The sequence below is a fragment of the Oncorhynchus kisutch genome, linkage group LG15 (genome assembly GCF_002021735.2).
Source record: "Oncorhynchus kisutch isolate 150728-3 linkage group LG15, Okis_V2, whole genome shotgun sequence".
NCBI classification, from domain to species: domain Eukaryota; kingdom Metazoa; phylum Chordata; class Actinopteri; order Salmoniformes; family Salmonidae; genus Oncorhynchus; species Oncorhynchus kisutch.
This window is the reverse complement of record NC_034188.2, coordinates 43,642,487-43,659,837: the sequence shown is the minus strand read 5'-3', so window position 1 is coordinate 43,659,837 and position 17,351 is coordinate 43,642,487. Positions and strand designations below refer to the sequence as shown.

General features: G+C 43.4%; 1 protein-coding gene across 1 annotated transcript in view; it reads right to left on the bottom strand.

Annotated features, from left to right (window-relative positions):
• Nucleotides 1-1,372: 1,372 nt before the first annotated feature.
• LOC109905329 (glycine receptor subunit alpha-4) overlaps nucleotides 1,373-17,351 on the bottom strand; it is a gene marked incomplete at its 5' end in the record, with an annotated part of 43,171 nt that continues 27,192 nt past the window's right edge. The window contains 4 exons of the mRNA XM_031791403.1: nucleotides 1,373-2,266; nucleotides 9,626-9,775; nucleotides 10,647-10,861; nucleotides 11,247-11,384. Coding sequence (XP_031647263.1) covers nucleotides 1,979-2,266; nucleotides 9,626-9,775; nucleotides 10,647-10,861; nucleotides 11,247-11,384 — 791 coding nt within the window. The remainder of the gene's footprint in view (nucleotides 2,267-9,625; nucleotides 9,776-10,646; nucleotides 10,862-11,246; nucleotides 11,385-17,351) is intronic.

The window sequence follows — 17,351 nt, the reverse complement described above, 5'->3', positions numbered from 1 at the left end:
GAAAAACATAAATACTTTTACATAACTATTCAGACCCTATGAGACTCGAAATTTAGCTCAGCTGCATCCTGTTTCCACCCGTGAAAAAATCAATTGATTAGACATGATTTGGAAAGGCACACACCTTTCTACATAAGGTCCCACAGTTGACAGTGCATGTCAGAGCAAAAACCAAGCCATGAGGTCGAAGGAATTGTCTGTAGAGCTCCGAGACAGGATTGTGTCGAGGCACAGATCTGAAGACGGGTATCAAAACATTTATGCAGTATTAATGGTTCCCAAGAACACAGTGGCCTCCATCATTCTTAAATGGAAGAAGTTTGGAACCACCAAGACTCTTCATAGAGCTGGCCTCCTGGCGCAAACTGAGCAATCAGGTGAGAAGAGCCTTGGTCAGGGAGGTGCCAACAACCCAATGGTCACTCTGACAGCTCCAGAGTTCCTCTGTGGAGATGGGAGAATCTTCCAGAAGGACAACCATCGGGTAGTGGCCAGACGGAAGCCACATGACAGAGGCATATAGACAGGTGTGTGACTTCACAAATCATGTCCAATCAATTTAATTTACCACAGGTGGACTCCAATTAAGTTGTAGAATCAGCGGAAACAGGATGCAGTTGTGCTCAAGATTCTCGGGCCTGATGAAACCAAGATTGAACTCTTTGGCCTGAATGCCAAGCGTCACGTCTGGAGGAAACCTTGCACCATTCCTACAGTGAAGCATGGTGGTGGCAGCATCATACTGTGAGGATGTTTTTCAGCGGCAAGGACTGGGAGACTAGTCAGGATCGAGGCAAAGGTGAACTGAGCAAAGTACAGAGAGATCCTTGATGAAAACCAGAGCGCTCAGGACCTCAGACTGGGCAAAGGTTCCCACTCCAACAGGACAACAACCCTAAGCACACAGCCAAGACAATGCAAGAGTGTCTTCGGGACAAGTTTCTGAATGTCCTTGTGTGGCTCAGCCAGAGCCTGGACTTGAACCCGATCGAACATCTCTGGCGAGTCCTGAAAATAGCTGTGCAGTGACACTCCCCATCCAACCTGATAGAGCTTGAGAGGATCTGCAGAGAAGAATGGGAGAAACTCCACAAAAACAGGTGTGTCAAGCTTGTAGCGTCATACCAAGAAGACTCGAGGCTGTAATTGCCGCCATAGGTGCTTCAACAAAGTAAAGGGTCTGAATACTTATGTAAATATATTTTTTCCATTGTTTTGTTTTTTATTTAAAAAAAATGTTTTTGTAAAAATCTGTTTTTGGATTGTCATTATATGGTATTGTGTGTAGATTGATTAGGGAAAAAACAATTTAATACATTTTAGAATAAGGCTGTAACGTAATAAAATGAGGAAAAACTCAAGGGGTCTGAATGCTTTCCGAATGCACTGTATATAATCTATTGTCATATGTAGTTAAAACAACATATCATCATCACCTCATTTAAATCCAGAAATATCAAAGACCCCAATCCCTCCCTCACATCCATTTGTTTGGCATTGTAAAGTTGTAAAAAAAAGCATTTTTTCCTTCTTTTTTTTTTACATTCATTTAAAGATGCGTTGATTGGTAAAATTCAAGTCAGTAGTATCCATCCAGCCATGACTAATATTCCCTTGTGGTATCTGCCTTTAGCCATAGTTCAGAGTTCAGGCAGAAGTTCAAAGACTAGCATTATAATGTTTCTGCTGTAATCCAGTCAAAACAAGATGACTAAGAGAAAAAAGAGAATGCAATAACAAATAGCACTCTAACACCAGTTTAAATTCACATCTTCACTTTCTTTTCATACACACTTTCTCTCTCTCTCTCTCTCTCTGAAATCCTGAAGACGCACCTGAGCACAGAGTTTTTAGCATCAATGGCAACTGTTGCGAAGCATATGCCCCTGAAACACTTTTAATGTATATCTGATAGGCAGTTTTGGTTGAAAAAAAAAGGGAAAAAAAGTAGCATGTAACAATTAGAGGTCGCTGGGAATTACAAATTTGCGTGGATGTCCTCATGTCGCAGCACTTTGTAGGTAATCCAGTAGAAAATGTTGAAGAAGAGGAAGCTCAGAGGGAAGACTGCGCGGGATATCGTGTCGATGCGCTTGGCCCGGTCCACAAAGCGCTTGCGGACTGCCTCTCCATCATACATGGTGGACACCGGCGGGTTGAAGATTGTGGCCCCTTCCACCACCGTTCCGTCCTTGGTCTGCAGGCAGTGACCCAGTCCGTAGCCTCGGAAGTAAAACCCACGGCTGTCTCTCACCAGTTCCTCTTCCTGGGGAATGAAGCAAAAAGAAAGCACAAATTGGCTCTTCACTGTCAACTGGCATTAACTCATATTTTTTCCCAGTGGGTAATTCTCAGATGCAGGCAAAAGGGCAACAGGGTGAGGGCATTACTTACTCAACTTAAAATGAAAAACACCAAGCATGTCTGGACTTAAAGTGCAACTGCCCCTAAAAACAACTTCTCATTTAGAGAAGATATGAGTCATAATCATGTATTCTACTGTCAAAGTTTACTACAAAGTGTAATTTTGGTCATAAAGTCAGTCTCGTCCAAAACTGAGTTTTGTGAGAAATCACAACCTAAGTGAAGTTTTATTTTTTTTCAATCCTGCCCACATGCCAACAGCTTGGCAGCTGCATGCGACCCAATCGTATTGCCCGTGGTCAATTTGCATTGACTTTGGATATCCCTGTGGGGCTTGTTAGGGACCGTTGTTAAATTACACAATGTAATTTGTATAAAAAAAGATATATTTTAGCAGATGCTCTTATCCAGATCGACTTACAGTTAGTGCATTTATCTTAAGATCTTAAGCTATGTGAGTCAACCACATATTACAGTCGTAGAAAGAACAGTTTTGACTGGGCTGAGCGGGAGCTGACCTCCCGTAGGGTTAGGATGCCCAACAGACCAGAGGTGGCAGACGCAAGCACCTGGGCAAGCATCATGGTCTTGTAGTGGATGCGAGCTTCGACTGGAAGTCAGTGGAGTGTGCGGAGGAGTGGGGTGGCATGAGAGAACTTGGGAAGGTTGAACACCAGGTTGGCTGCTGCGTTCTGGATAAATTCCAGGGTTTGATGGCACAAGCGGGGAGCCCAGCCAACAGAGCCAGCTGGAGTAGTCCAGACGGGAGGTGACAAGTGCCTGGATTAGGAGGTGTGCCGTTTCTTGTGTGAGGAAACGTTGTACTCCACGGATATTGTAGATCATGAACCTGAGTTGTCCACCTTGATGGAGAGGTCTTGGAGTGGACAGGCCTTACCCGGAAGGAAGTGCAGCTTTGTCTTGTTGAGGGTTAAGCTACATGGGACAATACGTTAAAATTGGCTCCACATCTCAATGACTTAAAAACCTCAAACCAACTATAAATAGTAGAAATGAATATACAAATATTGAAACCATTTCATGAGAAAACTAAAAGGTGTACAATATGTCTCATTTACATTGTGTAATTTATTGACGGTGCCTAACTAGCCCCGGAGATAGGATATCCAAAGTCCAACCAATTTTGCCAGCCGGGTGAAGCTAATTGGCAAAATAATTTGTCTAACTCTTCCCACCTGCGAACACACAAGAGACATCCACATCAAACCACACCCTGAAACCAACACCTATTTCAATTAAATCATAGCCACTAGCGTTTCTTAACGATACTTAATGATACTGGAGAGGAACAGTATCATTAACGTGAAAAGGCCATTTTAATTACCAAAGTAAAAAAAAATGTTCCTCCATTTCTCTTTGTAGGCTAAGGACACAGACTTTTAAAAAATCTAAACTTCTGAAATAATAGACCTATCAAGGTGCCGGAGTGAAAAGTCAGGGTCCCGACAAAAACTCACAATGGGCATTACCAATGATGGATGGCAGGGCACTCTTTCCATGCAGAGTGAGATGCCATATTCCCTATCTTTGTGGAGAATATTAATAGACATGTAGCTTAATGTTGACAGTCCTCTCACACCTTGAGAGATGCGCTTTGGCAGGGAAAGGTGGGATGTGGGATCTAAATTGGGTTATTAGTAGTCAGTGTTAAGGCAGTGAGTGAATTGAACCTCCCGGGTGTCTTTCTCCCTGACCCTTGGCAGGTCTTTTTTTTGTGTTACAGCCTGAATTGAAAATGGATTAAATTTGGATTTTGTTTTGTCACTGGCCTATACATAATAATGTCAAAATGGAATGATGTTTTTCGAAATGTTCGCAAATTAATTCAAAATGAAAAGCTGAAATGTCTTTAGTCAAAAAGTATTCAACTGATTTGTTATGGCACGCCTACATGAGTAAACATTTGCTTAACAAGTCACATAATATAAGTTGAATGGACTCACTATATGTGCAATTATAGTATTTAACATTATTTTTAATGACTACCTCACAAACAATTGTCTATAAGGTCCCTCAGGCGAGCAGTGTATTTCAAACACAGATTCAACCACAAAGACCAGGGAGGTTTTCCAATGCATCACAAATAAGGGCACCTATTAGTAGATGGATAAAAAATAAATAAACAGACATTGAATATCCCTTTTGATTATGGTGAAGTTATTAATTACACTTTTGATGGTTTATCAATAAACCCAGTAAAATCCAGTACAACACATTACTGAATACCACTCTCCATATTTTCAAGCACAGTGGTAGCTGCATCATTTCATGGGTATGCTTGTAATTGTTAAGGACTGGGTCGTTTTTCAGGGTAAAAAAAAAATGGAGTGGAGCGAAGCACAGGGAAAATCCTAGAGGAAAACCTGGTTCAGTCTGCTTTCCACCAGACACTGGGAGATTAATTCACCTATCAGCAGGACAATAACACAAGGCCAAATCTACACTGGAGTTGCTTACCAAGAAGAAAGTGAATGTTCCTGACTGTCCGAGTTACAGTTCTGACTTAAATCTACTTGGAAATCAATGGCAAGACCTGAAAATGGTTGTCTAGCAATGATCAACAACCGTTTTTTCCTACAGAGGTATGAATACTTATTTAAATTAGATATTTCAGTATTTTATTTTCAGTGAATTTGCAAAAAATTGTTTTCACTATGTCATTGGGTGAGAATGTATTTTTTTTAAATAAATTTTGAATTCAGGCTGTAACACAACAATATGTGGAATATGTCAAGGGGTATGGATACTTTCTGAAGGCACATTTTTTACTCAATAAAAAAGATCTCCAAGTACTAAGCGATCAGTACATGCCAACACCCTCAGAGCAGAGGATGTCCTGTGTCATGTCTTTGTGCTTTCTTGAGAAGACAGCGAAGGTGAACCCCCCCCCCCCCCGAAGAGTACCCACCTGGAGCCGATGACACAGAATTACATCAGACTTTAATTTAACGTTTAGAATTAGGATGGCGTAAAGGGCAGGAGCAGACTGGGGGGGGGGGTCAAAAGGGGCTTGTTCCAGTGCAAAACTTGCACTTGGTGGGGCAGGGGTAGAACATATTCGCTTTGGGGATCAGATGTGGTGGAAGACATTCGGTTTTGGGGGTCAACAGATTCAGTTTGAGTGGACAGAGGTGATGGAACATTCACTTTGGGGTCAGAGGTGATACAGGGGTCAGTTTTACCCTGGCATAGGCCCTGCAGTGCTGATTCAGGTTTCCGTGGTAGCTGGTGCTGATGGTGTTGTTGCCAGGCAGGTCGTTCACTTTCCTCTCTGACTCTACACTCGGCGGTTGATTGGCCAAGGCCATGTCCTCCGCAGAGAAAGGAGCAATAAATAGATTGGAAAAATGTCATTTGAAACCATGCTATTCTCTCTTTTAATACCAATCAGAAATGAGCTGCACATTGGATTGTATACCTTTTTTCTCAGCTTTTGTCTATAATACAAGGGTGCTGAAAGAATGATGTGCTCAGGTGCTGCAAAACTTAATTCCTAAGAAATGCTAATCTAATAATTTTGCTGAGTGCAGGAAATGCTATCGGCTTCATTCCAAATTAAGCAAAAGTACATTACTTTCTTTGAGCCAAAAATAGACAAAAGATGTGAACATACAGTAACAGTCAAAAGTTTGGACACACCTACTCATTCAAGGGTTTTTCTTTATTTGTACTATTTTCTACATTGCAGAATAATAGTGAAGACATTAAAACGATGAAATAACACATGGAATATTTGTATTTGAGATTCTTCAAAGTAGCCACCCTTTGCCTTGATAACAGCTTTGGTGATTGTGGAGGCCAGGTCATCTGATGCAGCATTCCATAACTATCCTTGGTCAAATAGCTCTTACACAGCCTGGAGGTGTGTTTTGGGTCACTGTCCTGTTGAAAATTAAATGATAGTCCCACTAAGCGCAAACCAGATGTGATGGCGTACCAGCAGAATTCTGTGGTAGGCATGCTGGTTAAGTATGACTTGAATTGTAAATAAATCACTGACAGTGTCACCAGCAAAGCACACCCACACCATCACACCTCCTCCTCTGTGATTCACGGTTGGAACCACACATGCGGAGATCATCCGTTGACCTACTCTGCGTCTCACAAAGACACAGAGGTTGGAACCAAAAATCTTAAATTTGGACTCATCAAACCAAAGGACAAATTTCACCCGGTCTAATGTCCATTGCTCGTGTTTCTTGGCCGAAACAAGTATCTTCTTCTTATTGGTGTCTTTTAGCAGTGGTTTCTTTGCAGCAATTCAACTATGAAGGCCTGATTCACCCAGTCTCCTCTGAACAGTTGATGTTGAGATGTGTCTGTTACTTGAACTCTGTGAAGCATTTATTTGGGCTGTACTCTGAGGTGCAGTTAAATCTAAGGAATTTATCCTCTGCAGCAGAGGTAACTCTGAGTCTGCCTAACCTGTGGCGGTCCTCATGAGAGCCAGTTTCATCATATCGCTTGATGGTTTTTGCCACTGCACTTGAAGAAACTTTCAAAGTTCTTGAAATGTTCCGCATTGACTGACCTTCATGTCTTAAAGTAACGATGGACGTTTCTCTTTCCTTATTTGAGCTGTTCTTGCCATAATATAGACTTGGTCTTTTACCAAATAGAGCTACAGTGCCTTGCGAAAGTATTCGGCCCCCTTGAACTTTGCGACCTTTTGCCACATTTCAGGCTTCAAACATAAAGATATAAAACTGTATTTTTTTGTGAAGAATCAACAACAAGTGGGACACAATCATGAAGTGGAACGACATTTATTGGATATTTCAAACTTTTTTAACAAATCCAAAACTGAAAAATTGGGCGTGCAAAATTATTCAGCCCCCTTAAGTTAATACTTTGTAGCACCACCTTTTGCTGCGATTACAGCTGTAAGTCGCTTGGGGTATGTCTCTATCAGTTTTGCACATCGAGAGACTGACATTTTTTCCCATTCCTCCTTGCAAAACAGCTCGAGCTCAGTGAGGTTGGATGGAGAGCATTTGTGAACAGCAGTTTTCAGTTCTTTCCACAGATTCTCGATTGGATTCAGGTCTGGACTTTGACTTGGCCATTCTAACACCTGGATATGTTTATTTTTGAACCATTCCATTGTAGATTTTGCTTTATGTTTTGGATCATTGTCTTGTTGGAAGACAAATCTCCGTCCCAGTCTCAGGTCTTTTGCAGACTCCATCAGGTTTTCTTCCAGAATGGTCCTGTATTTGGCTCCATCCATCTTCCCATCAATTTTAACCATCTTCCCTGTCCCTGCTGAAGAAAAGCAGGCCCAAACCATGATGCTTCCACCACCATGTTTGACAGTGGTGATGTTGTGTTCAGGGTGATGAGCTGTGTTGCTTTTACGCCAAACATAACGTTTTGCATTGTTGCCAAAAAGTTCAATTTTGGTTTAATCTGACCAGAGCACCAGTGCATTTATACGGAGACTTGATTACACACAGGTGGATTGTATTTATCATCATTAGTCATTTAGGTCAACATTGGATCATTCAGAGATCCTCACTGAACTTCTGGAGAGAGTTTGCTGCACTGAAAGTAAAGGGGCTGAATAATTTTGCACGCCCAATTTTTCAGTTTTTGATTTGTTAAAAAAGTTTGAAATATCCAATAAATGTCGTTCCACTTCATGATTGTGTCCCACTTGTTGTTGATTCTTCACAAAAAAATACAGTTTTATATCTTTATGTTTGAAGCCTGAAATGTGGCAAAAGGTCGCAAAGTTCAAGGGGGCCGAATACTTTCGCAAGGCACTGTATCTTCTGTATACCACCCCTACCCTGTCACAACACAATTGACTGGCTCAAACACATTAAGATGGTAAGAAATTCCACAAATTAACTTTTAACAAGGCGCACCTGTTAATTGAAATACATTCAAGATGACTACCTCATGAAGCTGGTTGAGAGAATGCCAATAATGTGCAAAGCTGTCATCAAGGCAAAGGGTATCAACTTTGAAGAATCTCAAATATAAAATATACAACACTTTTTTGGACATACATGATTCCATATGTGTTATTTCATAGTTTTGATGTCTTCACTATTATTCTACAATGTAGAAAATAGTAAAAAGTGGTACGGAACTAAACGGAAAACAAGCTATGCAATTTAGCCTTTAAATCAGTGAAGCACTCAAGGAAAACGTTAAAAGTATGATTCATCAACAAATGGCTTTAACCAAGGGAATTACTGTAGCTCAGGAGGCTGAGGAAAATATCCTTGAGGAACTAAAGTAAGTTGGCTTTGCAAACACTGCGACTCATTTTCTTATACAGTAGATATAAAGTAGTTTTATTTCCTTCATGACGTAAGCTGTAGTGTATACAGTACACGTACATGGGAGCTTGGGTGTCACTGCCCTCTGTTGTTTTTCAATGCCAAGCTGAAGACCATGGAGGTACAGTAGGTACTGATTAACCCTGGTCAGTCAGTGATGGTAGCTAGGTGTGCTCTATCAGCCCAAGGCCATGCTTCAATACCACCCTAGATGGATAATTCAGAAGCCAAATGTCTTGATGGGAGTAATTGCCCTACTGAAGTGGAGTTACTTCTTGCTCTCATGGAAAATCATTTTCGCTCCTTTTATTGTATTCGAGTCCAGTAGACAGCCCACTAAATCTATGAGATTTGTCTGCCCTGGACAGTGGGAGCTTTAATACTCTAGGAAAACAGCCCACCCATTTTGGACCACCGTTTAATATGTTTTTTCAGACTCTGTTGTCTCTGCTCTTGAGAGTCAATTTTCTGTTTCGCTAAAGGGTCTCCCATCTTGTAATTTGTGCTCAGTAGTATTACAGCTCTCCATTCTCTACAAGTGGCTACATGGTGGATTGGTTCGTTTGGCTGGATAGAAATACTTCAGATCAGCAATATTTTACTCCTCCTAAGCTCTTATTCAGCCATAAAACTCCCTATTTTACTCTGCCATAGTTCCAGTGATGCGAGGCTGGAGGACAGGTTTAGCCTGTGTTACAGACCAGGTTAATGGTGTGACGAGGGGAGTAGGGAGCACATGGACATCTGTGCAGGTCAGTCCTCACCGTGGAAATGAGCTGAGCCTGAAATGAGCTTTATCTTCCTCATGTAAAGTGACGGCCAGCTGTAGTGTGTTGCTGTTGTCAGTCTCTGAATATACAGCAGCGCACAATAACAAGGTCTGTAAGTCAGTGTGGTAGAAAGTGACAGGTGTGTTTGTCCAGTGTGTGTGTCTGGCGATTTACACTCACTATTCTTTGCCGCCGCCGCTTCTTCCTCAGCCGGATAAACTCCTTGTGTTGCCGCGAGACGAAGTTGACTGCTGCATACTCGAGCAGCGCAGCGAACACGAACAGTAAGCACACGGCCATCCAGATGTCAATGGCCTTCACGTAGGACACCTGGCGGGGAGAGGCACACAAGGTAACCGAATCAATGGAGGCGTTGGTGGGCGTATTTAAAGGGGAAATGGCATACTGACACTGCCCTAAACATGCAGACTACATTTTAGTAATTTAGCAAACGCTCTTATCCAGAGAGACTTATAACAGTGAGTGCATACATTTTTTAATACTTTTTTCATACTGGTCCCCTGTGGGAATCGAACTCACAACCCTGGAGCTGCTCTACCAACTGAGCAACACAGGACTAGTGAGGCTAATGAGCCTTGTCTTCAGAATGGCCCAAAATTGTAACGGGAGAAAATAAGATGCAGGCAGATGCATCAGATTCACATAGACTCATACATCAACTCTGCTCTGTTCATGAACACGTTAACGTCAAAACATGTCAAACTCAGGTTTGAAATTCCAGTTGAGTTCACTCCATAGTAATATTTTGCCAGCTACCTGTCTAGACATGGCCTAACTACTGTATCTAAATTGGATATTCCAGTCTAACAAACCTAGAGGCCTAGCATCGCAGATGCTAGAAGTAATTGGTTATGAACTGGACCATTAACATTGCATTCCGTTGATCTGGCAGGTGACAATAACCAGGTGCCAGCCCATTAATGTGACATCTGAAATAGCCAATCAGCATTGGGAGAGGAGTCATATGATTAAATTGAAACAATTTGAAACATTCTGATACATATGCTACCAGTTCCTACAAGCTTTGCGTTGACAGTGACCCTTCATGTGAATAGTGTTTCCACGCCTTGCAAAATTAGCACTGATAGCACTTACTAGACTCGCTATCCATCATCCTGCTTACTTGCCTTACTTTTTAACACTACATCCCTGGTGTTGGTAGAGCGTCATCTATGCTCACCTTGGGTAAAGAGGCCCGGGACCCAGAGCTCTGGGTGGTCATGGTGAGCACGGTGGTGATGCCCAGGCCCACTCTAGCCGGGGCAGCATCCATGTTGATCCAGAAGGAGACCCAGGACAGGATGACGATGAGCAGGCTGGGGATGTACATCTGGATCAGGTAGTAGCCCATCTGTCTCTCCAGGTGGAACTTAACCTCGATGCAGGTGAATTTACCTGCCACCATAACCGATAGAATTGGCAAATACTTAAGTCTTTTGGCAAATTCTGTAGAATTTACGTGTTTTTTGTTGGTTGGAAAAGTTGCCACTGGTCCATGGAGTTCAGATCATATGTTGAGAAGGAAGTTGCTGCTACTCCATTGAGCACTTAATTAGCTTTTTTCTCATGTACATTTATCAATGATTCTGCAGCATCTAGGACTTTTAATCATTTTGCAGAAAGCGCCAGCTCTCTCAACAACTTATGCTCTGAACTCTTTTCTTAAACATCAATTAAACACAATCCCCAACCCCCAAAGCTCCATTCTGCCATTTATGTTCCTTTCAGAAAAGCAATCTTAACAATGTGCTCTTCCACTGAAGTTCCACCAAGGTCCCACCTGTGTTGTAGTGCTTGGTACAGTAGCCCAGATCCTGCTCATCTTTCAGCACGAACTGAGGGAGTGTCAGATCATCAGCCACCTGCACCGGGTTCTCTGCCAACCACTCGAAGATCAGATCATTCATGGTATACCCAACTACAGAGAGAGAAAGAGATAAGATTAGGTTGGGAGAGACACGGGAGGGAGGGTGAAAGCGAAAGAGAGCGATAGAGTGGGGGAGAGAAGATGAGAAACTGAGAGAGAGGTCCAAAGGGAAACATATGGAGAAAGGTATGGAGTTGAGAAAGGGAGAGACAGGGAGTGCTGGAGAGAGAAAGTCAGGTGTAAAGGAAGAGGGTGAGAGATGGCGAGGGAGAGAGTGAGTGATGGGGAGTAAACAGGGTGACATCCCTCAGTCCAGTTGCCATTCCCATCTCCCTCCCCGCCTGTTTGTCATGATAAAGGTAAGCCAAAGTGGCAGACCAGTGGCTTGAAGATCAAACATGAAGGGTGAATGTGAGATGCATGCCTCAACAGCAGCAGGAGCTGCCCTTGCATTCACTTACACGTGTTTGCGCCACCAAAGACCCGCAAAGCCTGTAAGCAAACATACATCACAGTAGACCAAGCAGCCATATGTGACTAATGAAGACTAGACTGTAATTGCTTTGAGCACACACATACAGTGGGGAGAACAAGTATTTGATACACTGCCAATTTTGCAGGTTTCCCTACTTACAAAGCATGTAGAGGTCTGTAATTTTTATCATAGGTACACTTCAACGCTGAGAGACGGAATCTAAAACAAAAATCCAGAAAATCACATTGTATGATTTTTAAGTAATTAATTTGCATTTTATTGCATGACATAAGTATTTGATCACCGACCAACCAGTAAGAATTCCAGCTCTCACAGACCTGTTAGTTTTTCTTTAAGAAGCCCTCCTGTTCTCCACTCATTACCTGTATTAACTGCACCTGTTTGACCCATATCACCTCCACCCTACCTGACACCCTTGACCCACTCCAATTTGCTTACCGCCCAAATAGGTCCACAGACGATGCAATCTCAACCACACTGCACACTGCCCTAACCCATCTGGACAAGAGGAATACCTATGTGAGAATGCTGTTCATCGACTACAGCTCGGCATTCAACACCATAGTACCCTCCAAGCTCGTCATCAAGCTCGAGACCCTGGGTCTCGACCCCGCCCTGTGCAACTGGGTACTGGACTTCCTGACGGGCCGCCCCCAGGTGGTGAGGGTAGGCAACAACATCTCCTCCCCGCTGATCCTCAACACTGGGGCCCCACAAGGGTGCGTTCTGAGCCCTCTCCTGTACTCCCTGTTCACCCACGACTGCGTGGCCACGCACGCCTCCAACTCAATCATCAAGTTTGCGGACGACACAACAGTGGTAGGCTTGATTACCAACAACGACGAGACGGCCTACAGGGAGGAGGTGAGGGCCCTCGGAGTGTGGTGTCAGGAAAATAACCTCACACTCAACGTCAACAAAACTAAGGAGATGATTGTGGACTTCAGGAAACAGCAGAGGGAACACCCCCCCATCCACATCGATGGAACAGTAGTGGAGAGGGTAGCAAGTTTTAAGTTCCTCGGCATACACATCACAGACAAACTGAATTGGTCCACTCACACAGACAGCATCGTGAGGAAGGCGCAGCAGCGCCTCTTCAACCTCAGGAGGCTGAAGAAATGGGCTTGTCACCAAAAGCACTCACAAACTTCTACAGATGCACAATCGAGAGCATCCTGGTGGGCTGTATCACCGCCTGGTATGGCAACTGCACCGCCCTCAACCGTAAGGCTCTCCAGAGGGTAGTGAGGTCTGCACAACGCATCACCGGGGGCAAACTACCTGCCCTCCAGGACACCTACACCACCCGATGTTACAGGAAGGCCATAAAGATCATCAACCACCCGAGCCACTGCCTGTTCACCCCGCTGTCATCCAGAAGGCGAGGTCAGTACAGGTGCATCAAAGCTGGGACCGAGAGACTGAAAAACAGCTTCTATCTCAAGGCCATCAGACTGTTAAACAGCCACCACTAACATTGAGTGGCTACTGCCAACACACTGTCAATGACACTGACTCTACTCCAGCCACTTTAATCATGGGAATTAATGGGAAATGATGTAAATATATCACTAGCCACTTTAAACAATGCTACCTTATATAATGTTACTTACCCTACATTATTCATCTCATATGCATACGTAGATACTGTACTCTATATCATCGACTGCATCCTTATGTAATACATGTATCACTAGCCACTTTAACTATGCCACTTGGTTTACATACTCATTTCATATGTATATACTGTACTCGATATCATCTACTGTATCTTGCCTATGCTGCTCTGTACCATCACTCATTCATATATCCTTATGTACATATTCTTTATCCCCTTACACTGTGTATAAGACAGTAGTTTTTTTTGGAATTGTTAGTTAGATTACTTGTTCGTTATTACTGCATTGTCGGAACTAGAAGCACAAGCATTTCGCTACACTCGCATTAACATCTGCTAACCATGTGTATGTGACAAATAAAATTTGATTTGATTTGATTTTGAACTCTTTACCTGTATTAAAGACATCTCCACAATCGCCAAGACCAGAGAGCTGTGTAAGGACATCAGGGATAAAATTGTAGACCTGCACAAGGCTGGGATGGGCTACAGGACAATAGGCAAGCAGCTTGGTGAGAAGGCAACAACTGTTGCCGCAATTATTAGAAAATAGAAGAAGTTCAAGATGACGGTCAATCACCCTCGGTCTGGGGCTCCATGCAAGATCTCACCTCGTGGGGCATCAATGATCATGAGGAAGGTGAGGGATCAACCCAGAACTACACGGCAGGACCTGGTCAATGAACTGAAGAGAGCTGGGACCACAGTCTCAAAGAAAACCATTAGTAACACACTACGCCGTCATGGATTAAAATACTGCAGCGCACGTAAGGCCCCCCTGCTCAAGCCAGTGCATGTCCAGGCCCGGCTGAAGTCTGACAATGACCATCTGGATGATCCAGAGGAGGAATGGGAGAAGGTCTTGTGGTCTAATGAGACACAAATAGAGCTTTTTGGTCTGAACTCCACTCGCCGTGTTTGGAGGAAGAAGAAGGATGAGTACAACCCCAAGAACACATCCCAACCGTGAAGCATGGAGGTGGAAACATCACTCTTTGGGGATGCTTTTCTGCAAAAGGGACAGGACGAATGCACCGTATTGAGGGGAGGATAGATGGGGCCATGTATCGCGAGATCTTGGCCAACAACCTACTTCCCTCAGTAAGAGCATTGAAGATGGGTCATGGCTGGGTCTTCCAGCATGACAACGACCCGAAACACACAGCCAGGGCAACTAAGGAGTGGCTCCATAAGAAGCATCTCAAGGTCCTGGAGTGGCCTAGCCAGTCTCCAGACCTGAACCCAGTAGAAAATCTTTGGAGGGAGCTGAAAGTTTGTATTGTCAGAAACCTGAAGGATCTGGAGAAGGTCTGTATAGAGGAGTGGGTCAAAATCCCTGCTGCAGTGTGTGCAAACCTGGTCAAGAACTACAGGAAACGTATGATCTCTGTAATTGCAAAGGTTTCTGTACCAAATATTAAGTTCTGCTTTTCTGATGTATCAAATACTTATGTCACACAATAAATGCTAATTAATTACTTAAAAATCATACAATGTGATTTTCAGGATTTTTGTTGAAAATCCTGGACTTACCTTCAGCGTCCGTCTCTCACAGTTGAAGTGTACATATGATACAAATTACAGACCTCTACATGCTTTGTAAGTAGGAAAACCTCCAAACTTGTTCTCCCCACTGTACATACAGTACCAGTCAAAAAGTCTGAACACACTTCATGCTGGAGTTTCTCTTAGTTTTACTATTTTCTACATTGTAGAATAATAGTGAAGACAACGAAACTATAAAATATGGAATCATGTAGTAACCAAAAAAGTGTTAAACAAATCATAATATATTTTATTTTTGAGATTCTTCAAAGTAGCCATCCTTTGACTTGATGACAGCTTTGCACACTCTTGGTATTGTCTCATCCAGCTTCAAGGGGGATACCTAGTCATTTTTTGCGTCATCATTGCATGCGATCATCATTCTCAATGCCGCTGTTTTACTTCTAAGATCACTTTAGCACCTCCCTAAAAACCCAATTCAAATTTGACACAAACCTTCAAATAGGTATGTAGTGACACATTATATAAACTCTTTGCAGTGTTTTATTTACATTTTAGAGGCGATAAGGTGATAAGTTGGACAGATCGAGTGAAAAAAGCAATTTTCCCACACAACATCTCTCCTTCTCACTATCACGCATTAGTTTAGCTTCCCCACCCGCCATTTTTTAAATGACCCGACGGGGCTCATTGCCTTCTTGAAACATGCAGAAATGGGTAGCGTTTAGGTCATGTAATTGATTCTGTTGGAAAGTGGAGAAATTGTGCTTTACAATGGTATCGACATTACAGTTGATCTGGAAGTATTAAAGTTGATCTGGGCGCTAAAATAAGGGCAATTGTACGGACCAAGGCAATGTACAAAAGTGAGTGAGTGAGCTTACGTTAACTGTTGTTGTAGCTTTCTGTTTGTATGTAGCTTGCACTTTAATGCATCCCTCGAGGAGATTTTCTTTTATCTTTCCAACCAGGCGAAGTCCTATGAAGGCAACCCTAATCTCGACAAGAGGCGCAACACTCGTATGCGGGCAGAGAAATTCACAATTCAGTGTAAGGTTAATTGTTATTAGATAACTGGAAGGCTATTAGATAACTGGAAGGATTTATGTACAACCAACCATTTATAACCCTTTCCCATCTATCTAGTTGGTCATCTACATGTCGCTAGCTATACATTTAGTTATATGTCTGTCATATTGAGGTATCTAGCTATAGGTTAACCCTGGTCAATCAAATGGATAGGTGTAAGCAATTATGGTAACTCAAACTGCCCTTAACTAGGTGTCTTCACAAGACAGAGAGAGAGAGAGGAAGAGAGTGAAAGACAGAGAGAGATGGGGAGACAGAGCAACAGAAACACAGCAGTGCAAATTTACTTAGACTTTAGTATTTCATTAACTCGATCATCGACTGTCCGAGCCACCCAGGAATTATCCCATCCACCAGAGCCAGTGAGTTCGGATCAGTCTGATTCTCTGTGCTCTGAGTTGTAAGGCTTGAGGTAGGCTATACTTTAAAAAACTGTTGAAAAGTTCATTTCTCCCCTTCGCACTGCACTGCGCTAATCCATCACATTTTCTCACTTGTGGCTTGCGTCGGACTGGAGGAACAGGGGCAGGTAAGTCCAGTCACTGGACTAGAAGACACTAGTGAGGTTCTCATCACTAGTGTCTAACAGGGGCAGGTAAGGCCAGCTGCTCTCTGTGGTCAGATGGAGGACCTTCGGGGGGGGGGGTCATTCTTCCGTCATACTCCTGGTTAGACAATTTTCCAATTGATCATGCTCAAGTTCTTTTGCAGGTGCAACATCCAGAAGTAGGAGGCCTGCTCGTGGTGGGCGACATTGCCATGCTAGGACCTCCCGGGTGGCACATCGCAGTGCTAGCTGTGCCACCAGAGATTCTGGGTTTGAGCCCAGGCTCTGTTGCAGCCGGCCGCAACCGGGAGGCCCATGGGGCGACGCACAATTGGCCCAGCATCATCCGGGTTAGGGATGGTTTGGCCGGCAGGGATATCCTTGTCTCATTGCGCACTAGCGACTCCTGTGGCAGGCCGGGTGCAGTGGACGCTGACCAAGTCGCCAGGTGTAAGGTGTTTCCTCCGACACATTGGTGCGGCTGGCTTCCGGGTTGGATGTGCGTTGTATCAAGAAGCAGTGCGGCTAGGTTGGGTTGTGTATTGGAGGACGCATGGCTCTTGACCTTCGCCTCTCCTGAGTCCGTACGGGAGTTGCAGCGATGAGACAAGACTAACTACTAACTACTACCAATTGGATACCATGAAATTGGGAAAAATAAACATTGCCATGCTGTCAGCAGTACCAACACTGGCCCAGGGGTTTGTCCAGATAGTCCATCTCAAGGCTAACCACTGGGTCACGGTACGTAACCTCCGC